The 26892-nt window shown below is 41.1% G+C and overlaps 1 protein-coding gene across 8 annotated transcripts in view; it reads left to right on the top strand.

Annotated features, from left to right (window-relative positions):
- DENND1A (DENN domain containing 1A) overlaps positions 1-26892 on the top strand; it is a 531199-nt gene that overhangs the window by 295909 nt on the left and 208398 nt on the right. For all 8 annotated transcript variants that reach the window (XM_070798129.1, XM_070798130.1, XM_070798128.1 and 5 more), the window contains exon 10: positions 9676-9776. In XM_070798129.1, the coding sequence (XP_070654230.1) occupies positions 9676-9776 (101 nt within the window). The remainder of the gene's footprint in view (positions 1-9675; positions 9777-26892) is intronic.

The following is a 26892-nucleotide window of genomic DNA, read 5'->3' as shown; positions in this document are numbered from 1 at the left end:
TCTCATCCTCTGTCGTCCCCTTTTCCTCCTGCCCCCAATCCCTCCTAGCGTCAGAGTCTTTTCCAACGAGTCAGTGCTTCACATGAGGTGGCCAAAGTACTGGAGTTTCAGCTTTAGCATCATTCCTTCCAAAGAACACCCAGGACTGATCTTCAGAATGGACTGGTTGGATGTCCTTGCAGTCCAAGGGACTCTCAAGAGTCTCCAACACCACAGTTCAAAAGCATCAATTTTTCGGCGCTCAGCTTTCTTCACAGTCCAACTCTCACATCCATACACGACCACTGGAAAAACCATAGCCTTGACTAGACGGACCTTTGTTGGCAAAGTAATGTCTCTGCTTTTTAATATGCTATCTAGGTTGGTCATAACTTTCCTTCCAAGTCACTGACATCTTAATATACTTGAAAAAGCCCTAATGGCACTCACATTGGCAGACATCTGTGTGGAGTTTGTTAACACAATTGGAGCACCTACTGTGTGGTCAGAAGTCAAGAACTCAATTTTTTTTTTTATTTCTGCAAGCTGAAAGCATGGTCACTGATGAGCAAATGAAGTATGATGTGAGGTTAGACTATATCATTAGGAGTTCATATAGACCTTGTAAAAATTCATGTATTTTCTTTTGTGCTGTCTTGCTATCTATGTGTTTTCCCTGCTAGATGATTCAGACAGCCCTGCTTCTGCTAGCTTTTCCCAAGAAAAAGGACAAGAGGAGGAGAGAGCACCAGGCTTCAAGTCAAGATGGTTTTGTTGAAGTTCTTCCTGTGTAACCTGATCCTCCCTAGCCATGTTGCCCCGGGAAACTTAATCTTTTCAGTAAAAAGAAGGTAGTGTTAATATTCCCCTCAGAGTTTTTCAGAGATATGAAAGCCAGTAGCCCATTGCTGGACACATACTACTCATTTAGTAAATGTTGACTCTGAATCCTAGTTTTTTGGGGCAATAAACTGATTGACTTTCTGAAGCAAAGAAGGCGATAGAGATCCTGGAAGAGCTCTGAAGATTTAATTAGTACAACTGGTGAGAGTAGATGGTGAATGAATCCAAGCAACAGAATAGTCATGGCAACTCGTATGAGATTTTCCATATCCACCCACTTCTCACTAGTCACATAGTCATTGACTAAATTGTCATTTCCTGTTCAAATCTCCACAGGCATTACTGCGTAGAGCTGGAGTGGCCTAAGAAACTGCTGTGTTCATTTGACCCAGCATTACCACCAGAGCAGATTCCCAGGGAGGAAGACTAACTGCTTCCTGTCTTCATCCTTCCAGGTTCTGCCCTCCTGCCTCTCTCTCTCTTTTTCTGGCAGGCAGGCCTGATTCTTGCCCCAGGCAGAATTAAAGATTCCTTCTTTATATGCTAGCACACTTGAACCTATGTTATAGCACCTCTTTCATAATGCTTTTGTGTTGAAGTTGATTGTGTGCATTTTGATCTTTTTCTATTTTGAATTGCTTGAGGGCATGGTGTGTACACATAGTGTATACTCGGTAATTGTCTATTTAATTCAGATCGTATCACAGAAGCAGTTTCCTGTGAGCTAAGAGCACAAACTCTGGAGCTCATCTCCCTAAGTTTATAGCCTACTTCTGCCACTACTGTGACTTTACACAAGATCACACAATATCCAAGACCTTGACATCTAGGAATCTTAATATCCTCATCTATAAATGAGAACAACAATGCTACCTACTTTATAGGGCTACTGCTGCTGCTAAGTTGCTTCAGTTGTGTCTGACTCTGTGCGACCCCATAGACGGCAGCCCACCAGGCTCCCCCGTCCCTGGGATTCTCCAGGCAAGAACACTGGAGTGGGTTGCCATTTCCTTCGCCAATGCATGAAAGTGAAAAGTGAAAGTGAAGTCGCTCAGTCATGTCCTACTCTGTGCGACCCCATGGACTGCAGCCTACCAGGCCCTCCGTCCATGGGATTTTCCAGGCAAGAGTACTGGAGTGAGGTGCCATTGCCTTCTCCTTATAGGGCTACAGTGAAGATTAAATGAGTTACATTGTATATGTGAAGCACTTAGAACAGTGCTTGGCAGATAGTAAATGCTTAGTAAGTGGTCACTGTGATATCTGGTCATAGCTTCAATCTTTCTGAATTCAGTGTTACTTTCTGAGATTGAATTTATCTGACAAAACTATACAGGGGGAGTTTTGTTTTTTTTTCCCCTGTGCCTTCAAATCTAGTAACTCCTACTACCTCAAGTTTTCTTAGTTTCTTTTTCACATATGAGATTACTGATAGCTAGGTATTCATGATTCTGTGTTCAATTATGCTTCCTTTCTTTTAAAAAATGTGATTCTTTATTAAAGCAGTAAATTAGCTAAATACAAATTATGACCTTGGAAATATTTTCAAAGAAATATAAATATTCACTTATGCTAGACTTGAGGTGGAAAATAGATTTTTTTTCTTGAGTGCCAGCTGGAACTCACTGACAATGGTTGCACCTTTTCAGGGATCTGCAGGGCACGTCCTGACTCCAGGATCAATTAGACTGTCACAGGCACAGAATGGAGAAGTGGCTGTCCATGAATTAAAATGAATTGTTATCAATCCCAATGTAATTTTATCTTTTGTCTCTATTATCTTACAAAAAAGTCCGCAGTTTCCCACGTGTGATGCTGCAGGCTTATTTACACATAGTTTGTAATACCACAGAGTCTGCCTCTGCTTTGGTAGCTAAAACTTTTCTCTGATGGTTTTAATTGCTTTGATGTTTTGACGTGTCAGATCTTGGCGTGAAACTTGTTGCTCTGGTTAATAACTTACTCTGATCACTCTAGTTAGTAAGTAGCTTTAAGAACAAAGAGGGGAGGGCGGGAAGAGACGCGATTGAGTAGGCAAGTGATTGCCTGGGAAAACTTCCTCCTGGTCTGGATGATCTTTCTCTTAGTGGAAGGCACTCAACTTGACTCCATGGTGCTATGTTGGTTTTTGTGGAAGTTTTCCCCTTCCCTTTCCCCAGAGAATAGTGGAGAAGCAAGCGGTAAGATGGGTTCCACCCAACTGAAAGAAAAACTATTTGAAGAAAGATTGACCTTCCAACCCCACAAAAAAAAAAAAAATACTGAAGCATTGAATTTGACTTCTAAGAAAAGCAGAGCATTCTCTACTCTTTTCCTTCTTTCTGCTCGCATGCCCAGTTTCTGTCTAGAATAGCTGAAGGCCTTTAATTTCTTAGGTTTTCTAAATTCTCTTTCCCCTAAAGCATCTTGGATAGTTTCTTGAAAAGTCAACTCTTCCCTCACTAACTATAGTAAATACAATTGAGCCATTTATAATTAAAGGTTTTTCTGATACTCTTCGAAGGTTTGAGTACATTAACTTTCAGAGTCCCTGAAGGTTTTACTGAAGACTTTTTGCTGATCTTATAGTGGGTTTTACATGTGAGAGTAAAATAAAAATCAAAACACTCTTTGAATCACATTGTCTGAATCACTGCACCATTTACTTCCTTATGACTTGAAAGGTGCCTTATAATTAAATAGAAGAATCTAGTTCTCAAATTGAGAAAGCTAACAACTTTTGTAAGATTCATACAGTTTTGTACAGTTGTTCTACATAAGATTATTCTTGGCTGAAATAAGTAGACTGAAAAATGACCCATCTTTAAGGCTAATAATCTGATATTCTTTCTATATTCGTTTTATCAGTTTCCTGATGTTAGGGTTCAGAGGAGAAATCCAGATGCCTCTAACCCTGTGATGAAGCCGGTGTCAGTTTAATCTTTTAACATTCTGAGTTCTTGTATTTGAAGAATGACTCTGACCATCTGATGATCTGATTTTTTTTTCCTTTTTTTCAACTTTTGAAACTTGCAATCTCAATATCTTTTCAGAATTTAGCTTCTAGTTATGATATATTAGGCAGTTTCTTAAATGTGTGATAATCTTGTCTACCATTCCTCATGATGTTAAGGTGAAGGCATTCTAACATTCCCCAAACACTTACTCAGCACCTGCTCTGTATTAAGCATAGTTAGAGATAAAGAGAGGATCAAATGTGGTCTCTGTCCTTGAGGAACTCACATCTTTAGTCTCATGCCCCTGGTCTCCTAAGATTATCTACCTCTGAGACCTTCAGAGTGTCAAGGGCCAAGCATGGAGGAAGGCTGTACCCTCCACAGTCAGGTGATGGAGATGAGATGATTGAAAGGTGGTGCTTCCCGGAGACCACATGAATCTCAGGTGTGCCCGTGATTGCAGAGATGAGAGAGCAAGACCAACTTTGAGACAGTCTGTTGTCCTTGTACTTAGTATGGTTGAGGAAAGTGAACTGGGGCAGAGGAGAAACATTCTTTATGTCAAAGGGTAAGCAGTTCCTCTAGATCAAAGTTGTCAAAACTGAACGTGGGGACAGGGATCATGTAATCTAACCTCTTGTTTTCTATATTGAGACCCAGGAGTGGAAATGACTTGCTCAGATCAAAAAGAGATTTAGTGGATGCTCCATGAAAATGTGTGAAAGCCAGACTTTCCAGCAGGACTTTCCAGTGCCCAAATGGGAATGTAAACCTTTCCCTTTAACACTTGTTACTTCATTGTCTAGAATTTCCTATGGATTAAAGATACTACACTACCTTACTTAAATGTAACTTATCCTCAGGAAATGATCAGCTGTGTTTGTTTGTAAAATCATTTTCTGTTGATTGGTATTGTGCTTTTAGATATTTGATCATCTAACAGCATGGCAAATTCTACATAATTTGGCCATGCCAACAGGGACAATATGTCACCTAGTTCAGAATCCTGAGCCTGGTGTATTGGCACAGTATAGACACTCAAAACATTTGTAGTTAACTTTTGTGTTGTGGAGGTGCCTATTATAGTCTGACAGACCTGGAAATGTCTCTTACTACAGAGTCCCGTCTGTCACTTACAAGCTGTGTGGCCTTGGGCAAGTCATTTCACCTGTGAAACTGTTTTCTTATCTGTGAAGTGTGGTGTTGAATACATATGTGTACACACAGACACACACAAACTCCTACCTCTAAAACAGTATTTTGCAAGATCCTAAACACCCAGGGGCTTCCCTGGTGGCTCAGTGGTAAAGAATCTGCCTGCCAGTGCCTGCAATGCAGGAGACGTGGGTTCGATCCCTGGGTCAGGAAGATCCCCTGGAGAAGGGCATGGCAACCCACTCCAGTATTCTTGCCTGGGAAATCCCATGGACAGAGGAGCCTGGTGGGCTACAGTCCATGGGATCGTGAAGAGTCAGACACGACTTAGTGACTGAACAACAACAACTAACCCCCAGGTGGCGCTAGTGGTAAAGAACCCGCCTGCCAATGCAGGAGCTGTAAGAGAGGAGGGTTTGATGCCTGGGTCAGGAAGATACCCTGGTGTAGGAAATGCCAACCCGCTGCAGTAATATGCCTGAAATATCCCATGGACAGAGGATCCTGGTGGGCTATAATCCATAGGGTCGCAAAGAGTTGGACACAACTGAAGTACTAAAGTGACTTAACACGTAAACCCCTGGCAGGGTGCCTGGCACATACACTGTTGAGATTCCTTTTTTTCCTTAATGAAGGTCTCTTTACTTTTATTCCATGTTAAATTGCAGGATTCTCTTAGGAGTCAGTTGGATTGGTATCTAAGATTGTGACAATCTGGGTATTATCCCTAAGAAATACCTCAAATTAAAAAAAAAAAGTGTCTCTGATCTTTCAAACCCTATCCTTGATTGCTCTTCATTTGCATCCTACCTCCACTGCCTCTCCTTTCTCTCCCTCTGCCTCAAAGGAAACTATGCAGCCAAAAAGAAAGCTCCAAAATCAGACTGACCTTGTGCACCTTTAATTGAGGACAGAATTTGCTAAAAGTGCGTCCAATAACCCACCAGTGGTTTACTTTACAATTTGTGTCCTGGCTAGACTAGCTGTTGGCTGTGTAATTTGTCTAGTTTTGTCTGGAGTCTTAGACTATTCAGCTGCTTTAGGGCAAAATCTTTTGGGGTGTCATTAAATGGGATTGATAATTGGCTTCTGATGAATATTCATTGTGACTAATGACTTTGGGCAAATTTTACACATACTATCTTTCTATTCTCCCACTGAGTGAGATTTTGATAGGATCATTTTCCTCAACTTGCACTTCAATTAAATATTCACAATACCCCCTTGTTGATGACAATCCAAATTATATACTTTCATTACTTTTAAATTTTGTATTCTGTAAGGAATGAGCGTAGTCCTTTAGGACTCTTATTTTTTTTTAATAGGGTTGGTTTTAGAGGTTTGTTTTTTTAAAGTAAGTGGCTAATGTTAATGTATGGAATATATATTATTTCTGATTAAGCAAAGATGTATCATAATGCTTTTCTGTGGTCCACGTAGCCATTATTTCTAAGAAATGATACACATTGTGTGTGTCATTTAGTATTTTGGAAAAGAGCCAAGGAACTCTTTGTTTGTTTGTTTTTTAACCAAATGGGTAAGAGCATTTTATCATAGCTGCAGAGATTTGGCACTGAGAAAATCTCCCAATGAAAATGATGATCAGACATCTTAAGTTTGATTTTTAGGAAGGATAAGTAATTTTAAAACCTTGTAATTTAGCTTGCTAGGTTTTTTTGGTTTTTTTTAGGCTAAAGAGACATGAAAAGGACATTGTCAGAAGATAAGATCCGTGCCGCTGTGTTGCTTGAAATAGGATTTAGACTCAAACCAATTTAAACTAAAAAGAGGCCGGTATTCAAGTTCTGTCTTAACCAGGAACATTCTATTAAAAGACTTTTTCAAAGAGAATTACTGGTGAATACATATGATGATACCACCTTGTATCTGGGTGGCACCATACAGATTTTTAAGTGCTTTTATTTATTTGGTGTGTTGTAGAGTTACAGAGTAGGCATATTATTAAATAAATGGATGGATGAATCCATTGACTTGATTTTCCAAAAGTAGTATATTTGTATGTCTAAGCTTACTGTTATTATTTTGGAATTTGAGTCTTAAACCCTATTCTCCGAGACTCATGAAAATGGTGGTCAAGGAGCATGAAAAACCAAGCCACTAGCTGTCTTTATGAGTATATTCTAAGTGGGAATTGTTTTTTATTTATTCAATAAATATTGCATTACCTAGCACATAAACGTGTATATATGTGTATATTTATTGTGCCACTGAGCATAAGAGAGACAGGGTCCTTCTGCCCTTTACAGTGAGAGGACAAACCCACACAGTTATAATCCCATCAATAAAGGAGACACATGCCCAGCGGAGCCATGCAAAGCTTTGCAGAAGAAGATAGTGAACAGACTCTAGGGTCATGGATCTGGGCCTGTGGGAATACAGAGGGCAGGAAAAGGAGTACATATCTACTCGTAAATCTGCAAACAGTTTATTCCAAGGATAAACCTGGAGAAGATCGCAGGGACTGTGGCTGGAGATGCTTCTCTATAGGTAGATGGGGAGCTGCAGACACGAAGACATGCCTGTTCCAGGTATGCCCCCAAGCACATTCAAAGCAGGATGTTACATGACTGGACCTGCACTTTAGAATGAGTACTTTGGCACTTGGTTAAAGGATGGAGAAGAAGAGAGCTGGGATTGAAGGCTGATGTAAACCCTCCAGCCTGACTTCAGGGTGGAGTTGGAGTAAAGTTGGTTCATTTTCCACTCACTCAACACCAGCAAAGATTTTTTATCTCTTCTAAGCCCGAAGATATTAGTCATGTATAATATGACAGACAGCCTTTTTTATGTGGAAACCTACCAAAATGGGTTGAGAAAAGATGGATTAAACCTACAAGCCTTGTCAGAGTCACTGGGACTTGCTTTTGAGCGCTTGTTGGATGAGCTCCTGTTCATGGCATGTACCTGATTTAAAGAACAGGGTCTGGAGGGAAAAGGAGGGGAAAAAAGTAGCAGCCTTGGGTTTAATACACAGCTCTCACAACTGTGAACCATCAGCAGAATATCCAATTTAAAGCTGTTCATGTTACACTAACCTCTGGGATTCTTTTAACTGGGCCTTGCTGCGTCACTCTTTTGCCACGTAAATGTCCTTCTGTCAGCAAAGGCTGGTTAACAGCTTCCAAAAGAAGAAAAGTCCTCATGGGAACAGGCTTCCCAGAAACCGAAGAAACATTAAAGAAAAAAGACAGAAAGAAACATGTGTTGTTGGCTTTTGTCACTTCATAGCCCTATCTCCAAAGGTGTTGGTTTTTTCCTTCTTTCACTGTATTGAATTTTGTAGCAGTTTTATTCCATTGTATCTTCATTTCCTAATTTTTCTGTTATATCAAATACTGATTGTGTCATATATGTAACTCTTAAGAAAAAAAAAGAAATATGAAATAGAGACAGGCCAAAAAAGGAGGGAGTGGAAGGATGTTAGTAAACAGTGTTGGAGCCATTGATTAACTCTGTGGAAAAAATAAATTCTCACCTTAGCCCTTAAACCAAAATTAATTCCAGATGGATTAAAGAGTTAAATGCTGAGGAAGAATTTGAAGGACTTAGTATAAAAACAGTGGAAACCATCATGAAGGGAAATATTTGCCCATGTAATTATTTAAGCTTTCTCTTTACCCAAAACTTCAAAGAAAGTTAAATAAGCATAAATTATTTTCAAAAACCCTTACAAAAGATTACTGTCCTTTGCATATCCAGAATTTCTTCTAAATCAATTAAAATATACTAAATTCTCTTTAGAAAAAGTGGACTAAGAATATGAACAGATCATTTACTTAAGAAATATAGTTTAGAACATATAATAAGATGTTCAACTTCAGTCATGATCAGAGAAGTAAAAATAAAATGAAGATAGGTACAGTGAGGTACAGAGAGGCCAAGCAGTCCAGTACATGGCTGGGGGAGTATAAAGAGCCTCAACCCTTTATCTATTTATTATATGAATACATTTATTGTATTTGTATTACTATATTTGTTAAGTGCCTTAAAATATTTATAACCTTTGTCTTTAAATTCTGCATGTAGGGACCATATATAAAAGTTATTGAGTTGATCCAAGTATATAACTTAATGATGGAAGAGTGCTTAAATATAATATGAGAAATTCATTGGGTGGCATTAAAAGATATTTTCTAAGAATACTTAAAGATATGGGAAAACGCCAGCAAATAATATTAACTTAAAGGGAAAGTTAACACTGTGTTTACAGTAATCCTGATTTTATTAGAAAAGTCCATATATAGGTAATGGGTTTCCCAGGCGGTACAGTAGTAAAGAATCTGCCTGCCAATGCAAGAGAGGCAGGTTCGATCCCTGGGTCAGGAAGATTCCCTGGAATAGGAAATAACAACCCACTCCAGTATTCTTACCTGGAAAATTCCATGGACAGAAAAGCCTGGCAGGCCACAGTCCATGGGGTCTCAAAGAGTCGGACATGACTGAGCACACACATACACATGTATGGATAATATACCAAAATGTTAAGTTATCTTCAGATGGTGAAGACTTTAATCTTTTTCTCCAGTTTCTAAATTTTCTACTGTCATTGTATATTAGCTTCATAATCATGAAAAAAAATACATTTTTTGGAAAATGAAGCTCTTATTAAGTTTGATTTAGGGTTATTGAGTTAACTTATTCTAAATATGTTGATAAGTATATATTTAATTTTATTGTTGAACTCAAATGAGTGTTTCCCAACTTCAACTGTTTAGCTCTGAATCTTTAATCTCTGTTGCAGTTGACTGCCTGCATCCACGGGTCTGCTGCGATGCTCTACCCCATGTTCTGGCAGCACGTGTACATCCCTGTCCTGCCTCCACATCTGCTGGACTACTGCTGGTAAGGCCACTGCCCACCCTGTCCTCTGCTGTTCCTTCTCCAGAGAATGATCAGGCATCTCAGGTCAATAACTTGTAATGCGGTTGATGACTATAAATTAAAAATATTAACTTCAAAGTGATCTGAATTTTAGATCACCAGATTGCACTGGCCTGTTTGTTTCCAAACAGCTTTGATATACATCATGGCATTCTAGAGAGTTCAAGTGGGTAGATAATACCTTCCCCATTCCTTGGTGTAGGGAAACCAAAGCACCAAATAGTTGTGTGATTTTTTTTTTTTCCTTAAGACAAATTGGAAACTGGTGTCAGGAACAATCGAGATCCCCAAGGTCTTCAAGTTTCAGCTATGCCCTGGCACGTTCTCTAAGACTTGCCCTCAGCTGTGGTTTGGGAGTACAAGCCAGGCTTCAAAACACTCTTTTGAGGGGAAGTCTTTTGAAGGAAATTTCACTATTGAGTGAAATGTGTTTTAGTTGAAGAAGGGAGGGAGGCTGACTTGGAATTCTTCCTGGAAGAGGCTTAGCTGTGTCTTGATGCTTCAGGTAGGAACTCCAAGGGGCTTGGGTGTGCAGGGATTGGTGGAGCTGAGAAAGTCATTGTAGTCCCTCTGCCTCTCTCATGGTACAGCTTTCACTTTCCATTACTTGGAAAGTTTTGATTGCTAAATTGTTATCTAGTCTAAAACCAGCAGCTCAGAGTCCCAAAACTGAAGACGAAAATGCTCCATCACTCACATCAGTGATAACAATGGTTGCCACATTTGAATCTCTGCTGTGCCTCCCTCCTGTCCCCTCATCACTTATTGGACCATCTCTTTACATCTGTGATCTCATTTTATTCTTCCAGCAACCCTGTAAGGCAAGTATTATTAGCTCCATTTCACAGGTCGATAAACCAAGGCCGCAAAAGATTTAGTAACTTTCCCTAAAATAGATGTTGTTGTTGTTCAGTCACTAAATTGTGTCCAGCTCTTTGTAACCCCACAGACTGCAGCACACCAGGCTCCTTGTCCTTCTCTGTCTCCTGGAGTTTGCTCAGATTCATGTTCATAGAGTCAGTGATGCTGTCTAACCATCTCATCCTCTGCTGCCCCCTTCTCCTTCTGCCCTCAGTCTTTCCCAACATCAGGGTCTTTACCGATCAGCTGGCTGTTTGCATCAGGTGGCCAAAGTATTGGAACTTCAGCATCAGTCCTTCTAATGAATATTCAGAGTTGATTTCTTTTAAGATTGGTTGGGACTCTCAAGAGTCTTCTCTAGCACCACAATTCAAAAGCGTCAGTTCTTCAGTACTCAACTTTCTTTATGGTTTAACTCTCACATCTATACATGACTACTGGAAAAACCATAGCTTTGACTGTAGGGACCTTTGTCGACAGAGTGATGTCTCTGCTTTTTAATACTCTGTCTAGGTTTGTCATAGCTTTCCTTCCAAGGAGCAAGTGTCTTTTAATTTTATAGCTACAGTCACCACTATTCCATTTTTATAAAAACAAACAAAAATTATGTGTGTATATATATATATATAAAACACAAAAATTAGATACACACAAACAAACATATAGAGAGGCAGAAATCTGGAAGGAAAGACACCAAAATGTTAACAGTGATTTGTGTTGTGGGGGAGAGAGAAGAATTCTGCATGATCTCTATAGTATTTTCCATACTTTCACATATTTCTAACAATGAAAAAGTATAGTTCTGTAATTGAAAAGTTTCATTAAAAAAAAAAATCAATGTTTATTCTGGCCAGTTGTTACTTCCAGCCACCATCTCAGGTCACAGCTCTCCTTTCTTGTTTGTTTAGAGGATTTATTAGCTGTTTCACTTTTTCCTGTGGAAGCTGACCCACAATCCTCTTTTCAGCTTCCTCTCAATCTCTAACCCTCTCAAGGACTGTTACCAGCCTGACCGAGAGCAGTGGTGCAGCAGCTCTAACCAAGAAGGGAAGACTTGGCAAGGACGGTTGCCAAGCCCTTGTCACCCCAAACTTTCACTCTAAAAGCTCATAGTTGAGGCTTGTTAATTTTTAGAGCCTGAGTGGGTTTGGATTAGACTCTGTATTGGAAGTTTCTGTTTGTGTGATCGTAGTCTCTCTGCTGGTCTCTTGTTTTCATGAAAGAACTTTTTGACATTTGACCATAGGATGATTACAGGCCTTTGGGGATTGGTATCTGTTTATTAACTGCAAGATGTAAGAATGATGAAATAAAAGACCCCAAGAGAAAAAAACAGATCCTCTATTTAAGGCTTGATTTGATCACCTTCAGCCTGCTACCACTGCTTTGGTCAGAAACTACAAATGTCATGAAATTTGAGTCAATGCTAATAACTTTATTCTGTTGTGCTTGGTGACTTTCACCACTGTTGAGTTTAATCCTTGGTGGTAAGAGCCAGCAGGGATAACCAGCATTTTAAGTAAAGTGCTAGGAGCCTGAAACATGTAAATTTGAAGGAGGTTTGTTCCTCTGCAGATGATTTAAATGTTAAGTATATCCCCATGCAGGGGATACACGAAATGGAATCTGAAAACTATTATCTCCTGTAGAAATGAACTCTCAATTTACTCACTGCACAGGAAGGGCAGATTCTAGTCATTTTCACTGCCAGCAGGTGCCCTTTCTATGCATAATAGACTTCGCAAGTGTAATTAACACATGAGGACCACTGCTGCCAGTTTTTCTTCAGGTACATGCTGCTAGGAGTTTTCAGGACAACAGTGTAGGCTGTAAGAGCTTTTTACATTACACTTGAAGATAAGGTGTTCATTGACTTCTGGACAAAGACATGCTAAAATAGGGTTGAACCCAGACCCTACTATTGGTTTCATAGATCATAGTCCTTGGACCCAGAAACCCTAAGAGCTGTAATGTGGGCCTTTGGTAACACAGAAGCCAGTGTAGCAAAGCTGTGGGATGCAGTGAGTACATGGAAAGTATGATGCTGAAACCCAGCAATTATGTGGAAGACTAATTGCACATTCACAAATACAACAACCAATTATCTAAGTTAACTTTAATTAGAGCTATAATCACAGATTTTAATTATCTGAAGAAAATCCATTTAATACAAATAGTCTGCCTTAAATATTTCCCAAATTAATTTTTTTCATGTTCCTTCCCATTTTTGGAGAGAGTGGTAGAAAAAGTGTCTGAGCTTTATATTCAGAGAGGCCCAAGTTCAAATCTGTTTCATCTCTTAATAGCTGTATAACCATTAAAAGTCTATCTTACCTCTCTGATTTGGCATTTTGTTTTCTGTAAAATGGGTTTGATTTACTTACTTTGAAGAATGGCTTTAGAAATTAGAGATACTGATATCAAGTGGCACATAGGGGCCGTTTAGTAAATGGTGGTTGCTCTTATTATGGTTATTATAAACATGGGACATGGGTTTTGGTTTCCAGAAGGTTTTACTCACATCAAACGTTTTTCTTGTTTCTGCTGCCTTGTGAGCTCAGGGAAAAACTTTATAATTCATCTTCTCTTTTTACCCATCAGATTGTTTTTATTTTGATTTTTTTTATTTAACTTGGGTTATTGTATGGTTGTTTTCATTTGCAGCTGTGGCATAAGAATGAAAAGAAAAGAAACAAAAGCAGATGGCAGAGAAAACGAAAGGAGTAAGACATTTCCAGCCCTTATGAATATTTAAAAACATGTGCTGCTGGTTCCTTTCTACTTTAGAGCTGTGCCATTCTCTTGATTTTGAAAGTGAAAATGAGAATGTTCCCTACCTTGGCTGATGGCAGTCCTGACCTCGGCCAGTATTGGAAAAGCCTTCCTGTTGTGGGGACAAAGGGATACACTTGCTGATGAAAATCATCATTCCCTTTCATAATAATAATCACCATAGATGGAGTACAGTGTGCAAGTCAAGCTCTTTATAAACATTACTGCAGATCTTTAAAATCAAACTGTAAGGTAAATATTGGGGCTTCCCAGGTGGTGCTAGTGGTAAAGAACTTGTCTGCCAATGCAGGAGACGTAAGAGACGCGGGTTTGACCCCTGGGTCAGGAAGATGCCCTGGAGTAGGAAATGGCAACCCGTTCCAGTATTCTTGCCTGGAGAATCCCATGGACAGAGGAGTCTGGTGGGCTATAGCCCATAGGCTGCAAGGAGTTGGACATGACTGAAGTGACTTAGCATGGCATGGCACAAGGTTAGCTCTATTGTATAGATTAGGAAACTGAAGCGCAAAGAAGTTTAGCGACTTACCCACCATGACACAACTAGGAAATGGTAGAGCCTGCACTTGAAATCCAAGGCCATTTCATATTAAAGCTTTCCTTACTAATGTCCTTTAAAGAATTAGAGAATAAGCTGTGCCTGTCACCAAGATTTTGTGGAAAAAATTCTTTACATAGGCTTTTTGATGACTGGCTAATAATTGTGGACTAATGTTATCATTCATTATTATTCATTCAACAAATATTTATAGAGCACTTATTCTGTACCAGGCACTATGCTAATTAAATGTTGCTGATAAAAGGTCCCAATAGAAGCCATATGGTATTTTCCACGTAAATTCCCTTTTTTCCCTTAGTCCTTCAGAAGCAGTCCTAAATAAGGACCAAATCAGTTCTCAAATTGAATTGTACATTTGGGTTATTCTGGATACCTGTTAATGTATTTCTAAATATGTGATAAAATATTTCCAAACAGATCAGGACAAGTTCATATTTCCCCCAAAGGGCAGCCAGGCCAAGAGCCAAGTTAGTAGCTAACGCCTGATTTTCTTTGAGGGCATGACTGAACTAAAAAGTTAAATGTGCACAGTTAAGGTTTGGATTTTGTATCCAACTTTGTAAAATTCATTGTATTATCTGGCATTTCTAGATGTCTCTGGGATTCATTCTTCCACTCAGAGTGGGCATGCTTAGATTCTCTGTGAGACATACTAGTTCTAGGCTCTTTATCTGTACTATATGTGGGGTTCTGAATAACCCCCCTCCATGCTACATCATGTATTCCATCTAGGATTTTTAGCACAGTCTTAATATGCCTTTTTACAGGGTGCATGGTCCATGTTGGTGAAAGGGTAGCAGTCTAGACACAGCTGTGAAACGACAAATGGATGACTAGAGCTGGGTATTGGGAATAAATTGATGCTAAAGTGAAATTATTGATATCCTTGGTGTCAGTGATAGAAATCAACAAAGTGTGGTATAGTAGAAACAGAAAACTCCAGCTTTGGTTCTGGTTTCCCCATTTACTGTTTTGAGGTTGCTGAACACCTCTAAGCCAGTTTTCTGTTAAATGTGAATAGTATTTAGTGGTAAAGAACCCACCTGCCAATGCAGGAGATATGAGACGCAAGTTTGATCCCTGGGTTGGAAAGATCCTCTGGAGGAGGAAATGACTACCCACTCCAGTATTCTTGCCTGGAGAATCCCGTGACAGAGGAGCCTGGATGGCTACAGTCCATGGGGTCACAAAGAGTCAGACACAACTGAAGTGGCAGCACCCACACACTGATAAACAGCAGGTGACCATAAAGAGTAGGTACTATTTTTGTTATTACTGACTATATATATGTGTGTGTGTGTGTGTGTGTGTGTGTGTGTATGTTGTTCAGTTGCCAAGTCATGTCCAGCTCTGCAACCCCATGGACTGTAGCACGCCAGACCTCCCTGTCCCTATCTCCCGGAGCTTGTCCAAGTTCATGTCCATTGAATTGGTGATGTTGTCCAACCATCTCATCCTTTGCCACCCTCTTCTCCTTTTGCCTTTGATCTTTCCCAGCATTAGAGTCTTTTCCAATGAGTCTGCTTTTCACATCAGGTGGCCGAAGTATTGGAGCTTCAGCTTCAGCATCAGTCCTTCCAATGAGTGTTCAGGGTTGATTTCTGTTAAGATTGATATGTATTTATAGTCAATATATATTAATATGTACATGTGCATACACACACACACATATATATGATTCAACAATCCAGTGCAAGTTTGCAAATCCAGATAGGATGAAAGTGGATTAGGTAGACAAGTATCACTAAAATTCTTTAATATATAATCAATCAAAATTGGATTCTAACACCTAAGCAAAAACTGTGTCTTTTCCATTTTGGAGCAAGTAAATATGAGTGCCTTTATGTCTCTAGCACTGGGCATAGAGAGGCAGAGGCTTATAGATGGTTCTGGACCTGAGGAAATACTACTTCACAAAAGAACTCAGGTGTCCAGGTAAAAGTTGGGACAGTTTGTTCTTGTTTCTTTTTTTAAGCTAGTAAGCATCAAGGGGCCATAATAGGTCCATTGCTCAGAGCGAGCAACCACTGCAGCAAGAACTTGTCTGGAAGCCTAAGAGGGGATAAGGACCAGGATTTCAGTTTCAGACAAAACAAGGAGGGAAGTTAGGTCTTTCCTGGACCTAATGGTTAGAAAGTTCACAAACGATGTGTGTTGGTTGAACAAAGTAAAATTATAGATTCCTGGGTAAATCCCGTATTAAAATTTGGCTGAACTTGACCTTGAGGTTCCAGCAGAGAGGCTGAGTAGTAGAAGATAATTCACGCTTGGAAGTCAAACCTCTGGGTCCAAATCCTGGCTCTGGTCCTACTGAATATGTCTTTAGTTGAATCACATAGTCTCTCTGAACTTCTCTTTTCTCATCCACAGGAATATATCAAAAATACAGTTCTACATAAAGAGCCTAGCATCAAGTAGGTACCTAAACAGAAATTGTTAGATGATGACAGTCACTGAGGCCTGTATTGAGATGCACCCTCATTTCCTTCAGCAGCACCCCAAACTGAAAGTGCCAGGAGCCTTTGGAGGAAGCTTTGGACAATTTCTGAGTAAACTGTCTTCCTGGTGGAAAAAATGAGAGAGAGGAAAGATGGCTGTTTGCATTATTGATGCCATGGATTTGTAAGAATCTATACCTATACTCTGGAGAAGGCACTGGCAACCCACTCCAGTACTCTTGCCTGGAAACTCCCATGGACGGAAGAGCCTGGTGGGCTGCAGTCCATGGGGTCGCTAAGAGTCGGACACAACTGAGCAACTTCCCTTTCACTTTCCACTTTAATGCATTGGAGAAGGAAATGGCAACCCACTCCAGTGTTCTTGCCTTGAGAATCCCAGGGACAGAGGAGCCTGATGGGCCTCCGTCTATGGGGTCGCACAGAGTCGGACATGACTGAAGCGACTTAGCAGCAGCAGCATACCTATACTCTCTAAGTTCTATAGCAAAACTGCCTTTTCAGGTTCTCCATTTGATTTTTAAAAATTGAAGCATAATTCATATACCATAAAATTAATCATTTTAAAAGTGTACAGTTCAGTGGTTTTTCATGTATTCACAAGGTTGTGTAGCCATCACCACTGTTTCATTCCAGATCCATTAAGTTTTTAATACATTTTTTATTGTTGTTAGTAAGAGTGTGTGGATCACAATAAACTGTGGAAAATTCTGAAAGAGATGGGAATACCAGACCACCTGACCTGCCTCTTGAGAAACCTGTATGCAGGTCAGAAAGCAACAGTTAGAGCTAGACATGGAACAACAGACTGGTTCCAAACCAGGAAAGGAGTACGTCAAGGCTGTATATTGTCACCCTGCTTATTTAACTTATATGCAGAGCACATCATGAGAAACGCTGGGCTGGAAGAAGCACAAGCTGGAATCAAGATTGCCGGGAGAAATATCAATCACCTCAGATACGCAGATGACACCACCCTTATGGCAGAAAGTGAAGAACTAAACAGCCTCTTGATGAAAGTGAAAGAGGAGAGTGAAAAAATTGGCTTAAAACTCAACATTCAGAAAACTAAGATCATGGCATCTGGTCCCATCACTTCATGGGAAATAGATGGGGAAACAGTGGAAACAGTGTCAGACTTTATTTTTTTAGGCTCCAAAATCACTGCAGATGGTGATTGCAGCCATGAAATTAAAAGACGCTTACTCCTTGGAAGGAAAGTTATGACCAACCCAGACAGCATATTAAAAAGCAGAGACATTACTTTGTCAACAAAGGTCCGTCTAGTCAAGGCTATAGTTTTTCCAGTAGTCGTGTATGGATGTGAGAGTTGGACTATAAAGAAAGCCAAGCACCGAAGAATTGATGCTTTTGAACTGTGGTGTTGGAGAAGACTCTTGAGAGTCCCTTGGACTGCAAGGGGATCCAACCAGTCACTCATAAAGGAAATCAGTCCTGAATATTCATTGGAAGCACTGATGCTGAAGCTGAAACTCCAGTACTTTGGCCACCTGATGGGAAGAACTGACTCATTTGAAAAGACCCTGATGTTGGGAAAGACTGAAGGTGGGAGGAGAAGGGAAAGACAGAGGATGAGGTGGTTGGATGGCATCACCGACTTGATGGGCATTAGTTTGAGTAGACTCTGGGAGTTGGTGATGGACAGGGAGGACTGGCATGCTGCAGTCCATAGAGTCGCAAAGAGTCAGACACGACTGAGCAACTGAACTGACCCTCTCTTTGGGACACACTCATGATTGCAGCCCACTGCCCCATGGCCCTCCACCTCCTTTGCTGCTACATCTGCATCTGAGTATCTGGACCCACCCTGATAGTCCCACTTCCCAGTCCTCTTTCTGCTGCCTGATGTGATGAGGGGCAACAGCCTGCTTCCTTTGCCCCAGTTTCTGCCTGATCTCCATGGGACACAGCTGGCTCTGACCTGTGCTTATCTTGGTCTGGTTTTCGATTTCTTGTGACACATCTGATAGGTAATTCTTCACTCTTCTGACCTGGAGACTATCTTGAATCCAACACTTAGAAAACTCTGAAACTTGTAAGACAGTGCAGTGGCCTCTACAGCAAAGATATTCTACATATATTTGTGGTCACCAGTAGAGCAGGAGCCACAGGCCATGTAACATCATCTTCAGAGAAGCTTCAGTTCTGGAGGAGGTTCCCTCATGGTGGGGATTTGGGGATGTGTTCCTGCCTCTTTCACGAGAAGAAGACACAAAGCAGCAGTTCAGTGCTCAGCTCAGAGTAACCTCACAACAAACGGGGGTTTGTCTTCCATGTGAATATTTGAAAGACTGAGAGGCTATGCTGAGAATGTAATTGGACGCTATGCATCTTGACATGTGACGTATCTTAGTCCTAGAAAAACAGAGATTTTCTTTCCCTCATTACCTCTTGCATTTTCAACTTTTACACTATTTTGGGTGGTTAATTTCTCTTGGTTTATTTATCCAAAACCTCTTTTTCTCTTCTCGTTTTTTCTGTGCATCATTCGTTCCTGCATTTCTATGAGGGTTTCATGGGTCTCTGGTGGCTCAAACCGGAGACTTCTTTTGTGACCTGGCTCTGGCTCTTATGGTTCTCATTGAACTCTCTGGGGGCAATAGAGAGCCCCATTTCCTGACCTTTCCTCTGTGATTAACTTCTCCTGCCGCAGTGGTCTTAGCCATGGAGCCCTTCCTGATTTCCCTAGTCTGTCTCCTTCCGGTAGACTGAGGAGGCATAAAAGGGGAAACTACTCTAGGCTTTGATGTTGACCTTTCTGGGTTTCCATCCAGTCGTTATCTTTGTAACTCTTGTGTCTGTTTCAGTTGGGTTTGGTGGCTTGCGGCTCTTTTGCCAGGCCCCAGGGTTACCCCAGGAAGCCACAGGGCCACTCTCAGGAGGACATTGTCCTCCCTCCCCCGCTTCACAGTCAGCTTCGATACGCACGTGTCTCGCATTAGCAGACCATCCCCAGTGCCCAGCACTGTGCACCCAGCTCCTCCATTGCTGTGAGCCCCATGCTCTGGCCATTGAAACGCGGATGGCAGCTCGGCAGTCTGTACTGCCTCCTAATCTAAGATTGCTCCTATCCTCACATGGACCTTCATCCTGTGCTACTGCTCATAAATCAGGGAGGGCCTGTTGGAAGCCACGCAAGAAGTTAAATCCTTTTTTCCCTAAGAAAATCTCGATTAACTAATGGCATTTTGCACCCCTTCCATCTTTCAAGTCATATTTTCTGCCTCTCACCAGCTGTGACCTTTGTCAAGTCACTTAACCTCTTGGAGCCATAGGCTCCTCTGTGAATTATGGAGATCAGACTTTCAAGATTGCTGTGGGGATGAGATGAGGTCATCTCGGTCTACCCCCAGGCACCTTGTAACTCTCCTCACAGCGGCGTACGCACCTACAAGAATATGCTTATTTGCTGTCTGCTGTTGAATGTAAGCTCTAAATAGGTAGGGTTCAGAACTATTTGTTCTCTTGTCTATCCCCTGTCCAGTGTGGCACCTGATGCATAGTAATATTGACTGACCAGGATATGGGAAACACTGAACACTTAGTAAATGCACCACAAGATGTTGGTTTTCTCTCTTACCCCTCCTCAGTTGCCTTTTTAAAGTTGAAGCTCCTAGGTGACTAGTTTATTTTTCTCTGTGGACACTGCGAATCGTGTGACAATCCTATTTCCCTCTTTGGGTTGGCAGTTGGAGGACTCAGAGCCAGATGTGTGGCCATCCCAGCAGGCATGCAGAACCTTACAGCACACATTGAAGTACCCACCTCACCCCAGCTTATGTTCTTTCCCTTTGCCTCTATTTTTTTTTCATATTTTTCTGTTGTACTAAACATATTCCTATAAGTTACCTGAAATTCCGTTTAGAACAAGAAAGCATATCAGCTCATTTAAGCTATTTGCAAATGTATTTTTATCTTGGCTACAAAGTGTCCACTTGCTATTTTATTTTTCAGCTATAACTGTCAAATACCCATTTTTTTCTTAAGTGTAACATAATGGTATAAAAAAAAGTAAATCATAAGAAACTTTAAAGTAGGAGGATTTGGGCTGGAATCACCATTAACTGTGACCATGGGCAAGTTTCTGAGGGTCCCTTTTTTAATCTATAAAATGGATGGTATACGTTGGATTATTTGAGGATTAAATGGGATAAGGGCCCCCGCACAGCCCTTGGTATTTGGTGAGCACTCAGCACATCCCGCCTCTTTATTTCTCCTGCTCTTCTCATGGCCCCACCATGGACTCTGGGGAATGGGAAACACAGTTTGGCTCTCCATGCCCGACAGTCTGGAATAACCATATAAATTAGCATGTGCTTCATGCCAAATGGGCAACCCAGACAAAATCCTCTGAATAGGGAGGTTTTAGCAACCTTGGGGTGATCTGAGAAGGGATGTTTGGCAGACCGCGGGGTTCAGTAGGACTTGGAGGACACAGGGAAGGGCCCACAGAGACACGTGTGGCTCAGCCCAGAGGCAGGTTAGGGTTCCTGTGGTGAGGGGGCTGGCCAGGGTCTTGAACAGAATGTGGAAGGGCCCGAGACTTTGCACAGCTGCTGGCAGGCCCCCAGGGAACAGGTTAGGAAAAAACCTCCAAACCTCTTTCTGCTCTTCTTCCACAGCCAGGCGCATGCTGAGCTCCTAGGGGAACAGTGGGCTTGCTCTGACTCAGTAAGACAGGTTTGCGTTCTAGTCTCAGGGCTGCCATTTACTAGCTGTGTGACCTCACTGAATTGTTTAGCTTCCCAGCCTTCGTTTCTTCATCTGTATAGTTGGTGGTGATGACAGTACCCACCTTGTACCGTGGTCCTGAGGATCCAGTGAGAAAACGCCATCGTGCCCTCAGCCTAGCGCTGACTGAGGCGAGTGCACCGTAGACACCACGTGCTCTTCTCGGCTCCCTGTGCAACTCTGCCGTTGTATTAGCCTGTGGCCCATCTCGCTGGTCACTCTCAGGAAGACGAAAACTAGAATTATTTGTGTTCTCCAATAAGGTGTGTTGTATGGTTTTTGTTCGCTTTCCTTTCCCCATTCTGTTGTCCTTTAATCTCTCCAACAATGCTGGGCCTCGTTATTTCAGAGCAGAATTTTAAACTAAGACAAACTGTGTTTACACTTTGGTTTCTTTTCGAGTGGGAGGGAGGAAGGAAGGAAGAAAAGCTCAAATGTATAAGACCAGATTTTCCTTTCTTTAAAGACAGTGAACTGAGGAAAGACTGGTGGGATCCCTTTGCAGATTTGGGTATTGGCTAAAAGGTGGTATGCCTCTGAGAGGCAAGGCAGGGGCTGTGATATGTACATTGTAGAGCTCACTGTGCATTAATATGCGAAAAGAAAGAGTGGCCCTTCCAAACCCCTGGGAGCTCTAAGCTATATCCTTAACGAGGTCAAAGAGATGTTGCTCACATGGGGGTGGAGGTCCCCATACCTCCCTCCACATCTCATCTCTCCTCCCCTCCGTCTTTGTCTCAGGAAGCTGCATTTTATGTATTTGGGCAGCCAGTGTTCCTTTATCTCACCTGACTCTTTTCCAATTAGTAGCCAGTCTCCTCAGGGGAACATAATTAAGAGGGCCCTGGTTATCTGGGGGAAAGGAATTAGCAAATGGAGAAAGTGCAGTAATGATGAACGGGGACTACAGGATCATTAATGAGTCTGCAGTATCCATGTCCATGCCTGTCCATTGCTGGGAAGGAGCTCATGCTACAGGATCTACCTCAAAGCTGTGTGGCCTGCATCGCAGGCCTGGAGTCAGTGAGAGGATTGGGTGAACAGCCCTCTCAGTTTGCCAGCACTCCCCTTCTTTTGGCTTTAGTACTGAGTATGTGACAGTTTAGGCTTTCAGTCCAACAGCCCTGACTTTGAATTTCAGCTTCACTGCTTACTAGCTCTGTGACCCTGGGGGCAAGTTACTTCACCTTTCTGAACCTGTTTCTCCATCTGAAAATGTGGATAGTAGTGATACCTTGCAGAGTTGCCTTGAAAATTGTATAGAAGTGATGCATAAAGGCAGCTGATTTATAGTAACTCAATTGATATTAGTTCCTTTTTCCCTTAAGAGGATTCAGAGTAAACACCTTTCAGGTAAAGGTCATTACGTTGTCCTTGCCTTTGACACTAGCAATATAACTCCTCTGCTTTGCAGGGGAGAAGGAAGAAAGAATAGCTTTTATTCTTCCAGGGTGACACTGATGAAGTCAGGCAGTGCCATAATTCCCAGAGAACAAAGGCCTAGGGCAGATACACCCTGTCCCAAAACTCAGAGATGTACAGTGCGTCCCACAATTGCTGTCGTCCATCAGACAGTTGTGACATGGTTGTGATAGCCTGTCTATGCATGAACTTGGTCATAGCTGTTAATATTGTTGTTATTGCTGACGCACTAAGTCATGTCCGACTCTTTGCGACCCCATAGACTATAGCCCTCTAGGTCCTCTGTCCCTGGGTTTCCCAGGCAAGAACAATGGGATGGGTTACCATTTCCTTCTCCAGGAGATCCTCCCTACCCAGGGATTGAACCTGCATCTCCTGCATTGACAAGCAGTTTCTTTACCACTGAACCACCAGGGAAACCCAGCTCTTATTATTATCACCCCTTTAATTATGTGCATTGTTGGTTCTGCATGTGTGGTGTCAAATTTTCCATTTAAAATGTCTTCCAAATCTCAGTCAGATTCAACATGGAAATGTAAAGTCACTGTGAATACTGACAGGCACCAGAGCATAGAAGCATGGTGTTCATTTGCTATTGGTGAAACAGCTATTTGCATTGATATTTTCTTGATAGTCAACAGGCAAGTTCTTTCTGGGAGCCAACAAAAGAAGATAGATAGCATCTAGAAAAAGTATTACATTTTGTTTCTGAGATACCCTTGAAGAAAGCATGGGCATTAATGACTCTGAATCAGAAGATGATCCAGATGAGTCAGGTTCTGAATATGAAATTTTTTAGAACTAGCTTAACCAAGTTTTTTGCTATATTTTCTTTTAAAGAAATAGTAATGAGTGGTTTTAAAAATTTGTCACTGTGTGTGATAAGCAAGTAATGAATCATAGATTACTTGGTGGTTTTTGCATTTTTGGTGGTACATAAAATCAAGGTTAAAGGTTGCCCTCCAAAGAAAGTGATAAGCAACGTGACTGAACTTAGTAAGTAGACAAGTGACAAGAGATCATGTTGGAATCAGAAACTCATGAGTAGAGGTGATGCGTGTCAAGCACCGCATGCTCCTCATGGAGTCTCAGCTGTCCTCACCAGGATTTTGTCAGGTGCCCTTCAGAACAAGGGTAGGAACAGGAAACCCTGGGCTCTAGGAGAATGAGTCCAGTGGTATCAGCCATGTCCACCCAGGCTGTGACGAGAGACCGCTGGGACACGATGACTTACCAAGTCTACCATGTGGTGTTCCTGGGCGAGGCGTTTCAAGGGTTCTCTCTAATCATTGCAACAATCCTGAAAGATTTCCACTGAGGTTGGTACTGCCCTTTTAAAGACACTTTTGCCAAAATATAACAAAAGATGTTAAAAACAGTTCTGCCCTTTGACTTGGTAATTCCATGTTTGAAAATTTGTGCACATGAGATTGTTCATTTTCGTTATGATGTCATTCATAGTGAAAAGATGGAAGTGACTTAATGTCTAACTCTAGCAATACAGTTCAGTAAATTAAGGGACATCCATACTTGGTGGAATATTATATAGTCTTTAAAACAATCACAAAGGTTGCGGTATAATATGGGAAATGTTAATGCAGCCAATGAGAAAGCAATAAAATATATGCACTCTGTAATTTCAAAGGTATTTTAAAATGTTAGTGTTAATATTGGAGGAGAATAATGTAAAAATAAAAGTAGTTGTGATAACTTGATCATGAGTGTTTCCATTCTCTTTACAACAACAACAACAAAAAAGAGAGAGCGAGAGAGAAGTCAGTAACTGCCGTAACTATTGAGGTATTATTGAGAATAAAAGTTGTTTTCAGAATGTAGGTAGAATTACCCAGTTACATACTTGCTACTTTAAGATCTTAAGAAGTCTCTGGTTTTCTTTTTTTTCCCTCTCTCCCTCTCCCCATTTGAAATTTGTAACCAGTATATTTGCAGAGCAAAAGTGCGGTAGATTCAGGGATGCATTTGAGGCTATGTAAGCAAACGATGACAATGTAAAAGGTTATTTGTCCAAATTTGCATTCATAAAAAACATGGCGTGCTGTGATTTCAGAATAAATGTGTTTTAAAATATTTGCTAAATACCGAGCTATTTCAGCCCTAAGTTGGCTAAGAAACTACATTTCTATGATAAGCCATAATTACTCTTTGGAAAATTATTGGGCTTAAAAAAAATACCTACCTAATGGTACCTGAAGAGTGAGTCTCACTTTGTCCCTTTCTACGTCTGCCTTCACTTCTAAGACTCCTTTTTCCTCTCTTTCATTGGTTTTTACTGCAAGACAAAGAGACAAGGCATTAACACCTATTTAAAATTCTAGAAAAAAAATTTTTTTAAGGTAAAAGCCTATAGTCAAATTATATAAATTTCTGTGGATATTTATTTTTACCTTTCTCTGAGTTGTTTGAGTGTCTTTTTCTATACATTAGCTCATTTGTTTGGAATTTCAGTTCTGAAATTCTAATTAAAACTCAGGGTCATTTGTCACTTGCATGACAGTGCTGGTGGGAGCTGGGGAAGTTTATGAGATTTGGTTAAATATTATGGATTTGAGTTTTTCTCCCTTCTATGTGTTTGGCTGTGCTTCTGGACACATTAATAAGTGGCCATTTTTTCTGGAATTCTGTACTCTTCCTGCTTCCTTTCATTACATTAGGCAAGGTTCCACTAGATGAGACATTTGCAGTCTTAAGACTTCCTGCCAGGGTTCAGACTTTGTATTTTTGACATTGAAGCTGTCGTGTTCCTGAAGCTACTTAATTAGAAACACATTCATTTCAGTGTACACTAGAGAAAGCTTGGACAGCAGAGCCAGGCACACTGGGAAGTTTGAGCATTTGTGTAGCTGGCAGCTAAACTAATGGTTTACAGTTTAAGGGAAAAAAATATCATAGGGCATTTCTTTGCCCCTAGAAGCGAAGGGAAGCTGAATGTGCACAGCGGATACTTTTTTTTTTTTTTAAAGGAGAGAAGAAGAAAAAAGGAAAGAAAAGACAACTCCACTTTCACTGCAGTTGCGTGTCCAGTTCTTTCTTTGGCTATTATCAAATACAAAAGTCTTCTAAAAGAATATTTCCCAAACTGTGCTGCTAATATTCAAGTCTGTTTTACAGGCTCCCAAGATATATTACTGCTGAGATCTGTAGTAAGGAGAACATTTTATATTCTGGAGAAGGATTTTTGCTTGAAGAATTTTATTTGTTGAATGGTAATGAGGGAATTGTGCTCTTTCTTATTTTTAAATGTTTGAGCAATTTTAAAATGCACATCTGATGTTTCAAAAACCTTCATTGCCTATCCATTGCTTTCAGGATAAAGTCTAAACTCTTTAGCATTCAGTGGAAAGAAAACCTCCCCTTTTTTCATTTCTTACCACTCACTCCTTGTTTCCCTACCCTATCCCCAAGAAAGCCACCTTCCTAGGTCTACTTCCATGCCACCAGCTGCCCTGCAGGGAAGGTACCTGGTCACCTCAGACTGAGGCAGATGTCTTTCCACTGGTCTCATAAAATATCCTTTGTACCTTTCCCAGGATGTATCACACATTGGAGAGACAGATGGAAAAGTTGTCAATCTCTCCCTTCATCTCTACTCCCTCCACTACTCCCAGGAAAAACGCTGTGTGGGAGGTGGGATTGGGAATGTTCAGTCCAGTATTACAAGGCAAAGTGCCGTAGAGGAAGAAGCTCTGGAGTCAAATCCTAGGGTTGCTGCTTGTTTTGTGGCATTGTTGTTGCTCAGTCGCTCAGTCTTGTCTGACTCTTTGAAACCGCATGAACTGCACCACCCCAAGCTTCCCTGTCCTTCACTATCTCCCTGAGTTTGCTCAAACTCATGTCCATTGAGTCAGTGACACCATCCAACCGTCTCATCCTCTGTCGCTCCCTCCTCCTCCTGCCTTCAATCTTTCCCAGCATCAGGGTCTTTTCCAATGAGTCGATTCTTCGCATCAGGTGGCCAGAGAATTGGAGCTTCAGCTTTAGCACCAGTCCTTCCAATGAATATTCAGGTTTGATTTCCTTTCGTATTGACTGGTTTGATCTCCTTGCTGTCCAGCACCACAGTTCGAAAGCATCAAGTGATTTACGTGCCCTGGGCCTACTCCCTCCTCTGTGAAGTGGGCGTAATACCTACCTTGTGAGGTTGTTGTGTGAATTAAGGAAGTTGAATTTGAAGTTCCTTGTATAATGTTTATCCCATTTATCATTGGTAAGTAGCAAC

The sequence above is a fragment of the Bos indicus genome, chromosome 11 (genome assembly GCF_029378745.1).
Source record: "Bos indicus isolate NIAB-ARS_2022 breed Sahiwal x Tharparkar chromosome 11, NIAB-ARS_B.indTharparkar_mat_pri_1.0, whole genome shotgun sequence".
In the NCBI taxonomy this organism is placed as follows: Eukaryota; Metazoa; Chordata; class Mammalia; order Artiodactyla; family Bovidae; genus Bos; species Bos indicus.
Note: the sequence above shows the minus strand (reverse complement) of the source record. Positions and strands in the feature narration are given on the sequence as shown.